General features: G+C 40.7%; 1 protein-coding gene across 1 annotated transcript in view; it reads left to right on the top strand.

Annotated features, from left to right (window-relative positions):
- LOC107099399 (glutamate receptor ionotropic, NMDA 2C-like) overlaps positions 1–1975 on the top strand; it is a gene marked incomplete at its 5' end in the record, with an annotated part of 71695 nt that overhangs the window by 40803 nt on the left and 28917 nt on the right. The window contains one exon of the mRNA XM_015397495.1: positions 1397–1550. Within this exon, the coding sequence (XP_015252981.1) occupies positions 1397–1550 (154 nt within the window). The remainder of the gene's footprint in view (positions 1–1396; positions 1551–1975) is intronic.

The raw sequence follows: 1975 nt of genomic DNA, 5'->3' as shown, positions 1-1975 counted from the left end.
TTTCTTATTTTAAGTGTAAATTGTCTTGTTCCATTGGCAAAGTGTCTCTTTTACCTCCTCAATTCAAGAACAAATGCACTTATTTTAAGAAAAAATTACTTAGCTAGATTTAGATTTTTTGCTGTGTGCGCCCTAAAATGTGGAGCATCATGTCAAGTTATACTTTGGTATGACGGAGTATTAGTGCCAGGCTGGAGTTTTTTTTATTTTCTATTACGTGAATAAAGTCACAGAGAGAATAGTCATAAAATTATGAAAATAAAGTCATAAATTACAAGTATAAAGTCGATAAAATGATGAGAATAAAGGTGTAATATTATGAGAATAAAGTTCTAATATTGCGAGAATAAAGTTGTATTTTATGACAACTCCTACTAGAAATACTTTCTTCCCTAAAATGTGGAGCATCATGTGAAGTTATACTTTAGCATCGATTTGACTAATCAGGAAATCTTTTAGCAGCAGCATCAAACTGGGCAGGATGTCAAAGGCTGCAGGCCTTAATGCTTCATTCTGATTTTATTTTTGCGTTGCCGCTCATATTTCCTAATATATGCGACTTGTATGTGACTTCGCATGCACCAACGCCTGCAGTAGAGGACGCAATGACATCACAAGCCAGCATGTTCTGTGTTTACGGAAGTAAACATGGATGTTAGTGCCGGAGCGCATCTAGCGATCTTTCCCAACCATAATAACACAATCTCTTCAAGATGGTTAAACATAAATACTGCTGTCCGCCATGGTTGTTGTTTTTCTTGCCGCTTCTTCATAGCAAGACCCAGAATAGTGACCTTTGTCGGGTATTAATAGGGTTCAGGTCGCATTTGAAAAGATCAGATTCTAAATTAGGGTAAATCAAGCTTTCCGTTTCTAAAGTCTCTGCGTTCACGTTAGACGCACTTCAAGTAAAAAGTCCTAAATGAAAGTGATGCTGCAGTAAATGACTCGCTGAGGCGGGAGGAATCGCTTCAGTTTAGGGACTGCGTACCTGCCAACCTGCTTCAAAGCCATCAGCAGCCAAATGTGAAACCATGTGAACAGATGTTCTGCAGAGGAGCCTTCACGCTTGTGTTTCTGAGCCCGAGGGCATTCAGCTACTGTTACAGTATAATTGTGTTTGTGCTCAACGTTTATGAAGCCGCTTTGGATTTGGGAAATCTCAAGATGTAGCGTTTAGCTCCTCCCTCAAGCACAATAATGAGACAAATGTGTCCCTGCAGAGAGATGCATTTACAGTCCTAACATACAGCTGCTGCCTCTTTTCTGAGGTCGGTAAAAACTGTCGAAAAATTGCAAAACACAGTTAAGATGGGTCCTTTAAATAAAATAGAAATACTGCCAGTTATTGTGTTTCCCCTGCTGATATCTTCTGTTTCCCTGCATCTTTTATCAGGTGTTTTACAGGCGCGCTGACATGGCCATCGGCTCCCTCACCATCAACGAGGAACGCTCTGAAATCATTGACTTCTCTGTGCCATTTGTGGAGACGGGCATCAGCGTCATGGTAGCTCGTAGCAACGGCACCGTATCACCGTCTGCCTTTCTTGGTGAGAAATGGCTCCTCCGCGTTCATTTTCTATGCTCCCTCATGCAACTCTCATTTCTCGTCTTTTCTTTGACGGTGGCCTATTTAGAGGAGCTCTGCCTCTGCAGGCGTCCAGGAAACTTCCCATGAAGCTTTTTATCCCAGCAGAAGCTGCAGTCTAAAACTATATCCACTTTCAAAATACACACCTGAATTTCATTTCTAAAATCTATACAGCGAAATGTAGAATTTCGATTCATGACAAGTCATCTCAAGGCACTTTACAGAGACGATTCAACCAGATCATTGAGTCAGATTCAAAGTTTTCTATCAGTTTCTGAGGGAAAAAATCCTGGCAGGTTTTAAAGGAATAGTACACCCAAAACATGATTAGCCTTCATTTTCTACTCACCCCCATGCTGAACAACACTCTGGAGTACTTTTTTG

The sequence above is a fragment of the Cyprinodon variegatus genome, unplaced genomic scaffold, assembly GCF_000732505.1.
Source record: "Cyprinodon variegatus isolate N-32 unplaced genomic scaffold, C_variegatus-1.0 Scaffold867, whole genome shotgun sequence".
Lineage (NCBI taxonomy): Eukaryota > Metazoa > Chordata > Actinopteri > Cyprinodontiformes > Cyprinodontidae > Cyprinodon > Cyprinodon variegatus.
The sequence above is the reverse complement of the archived record's forward strand: the minus strand, read 5'-3'. Positions and strand labels throughout refer to the sequence as shown.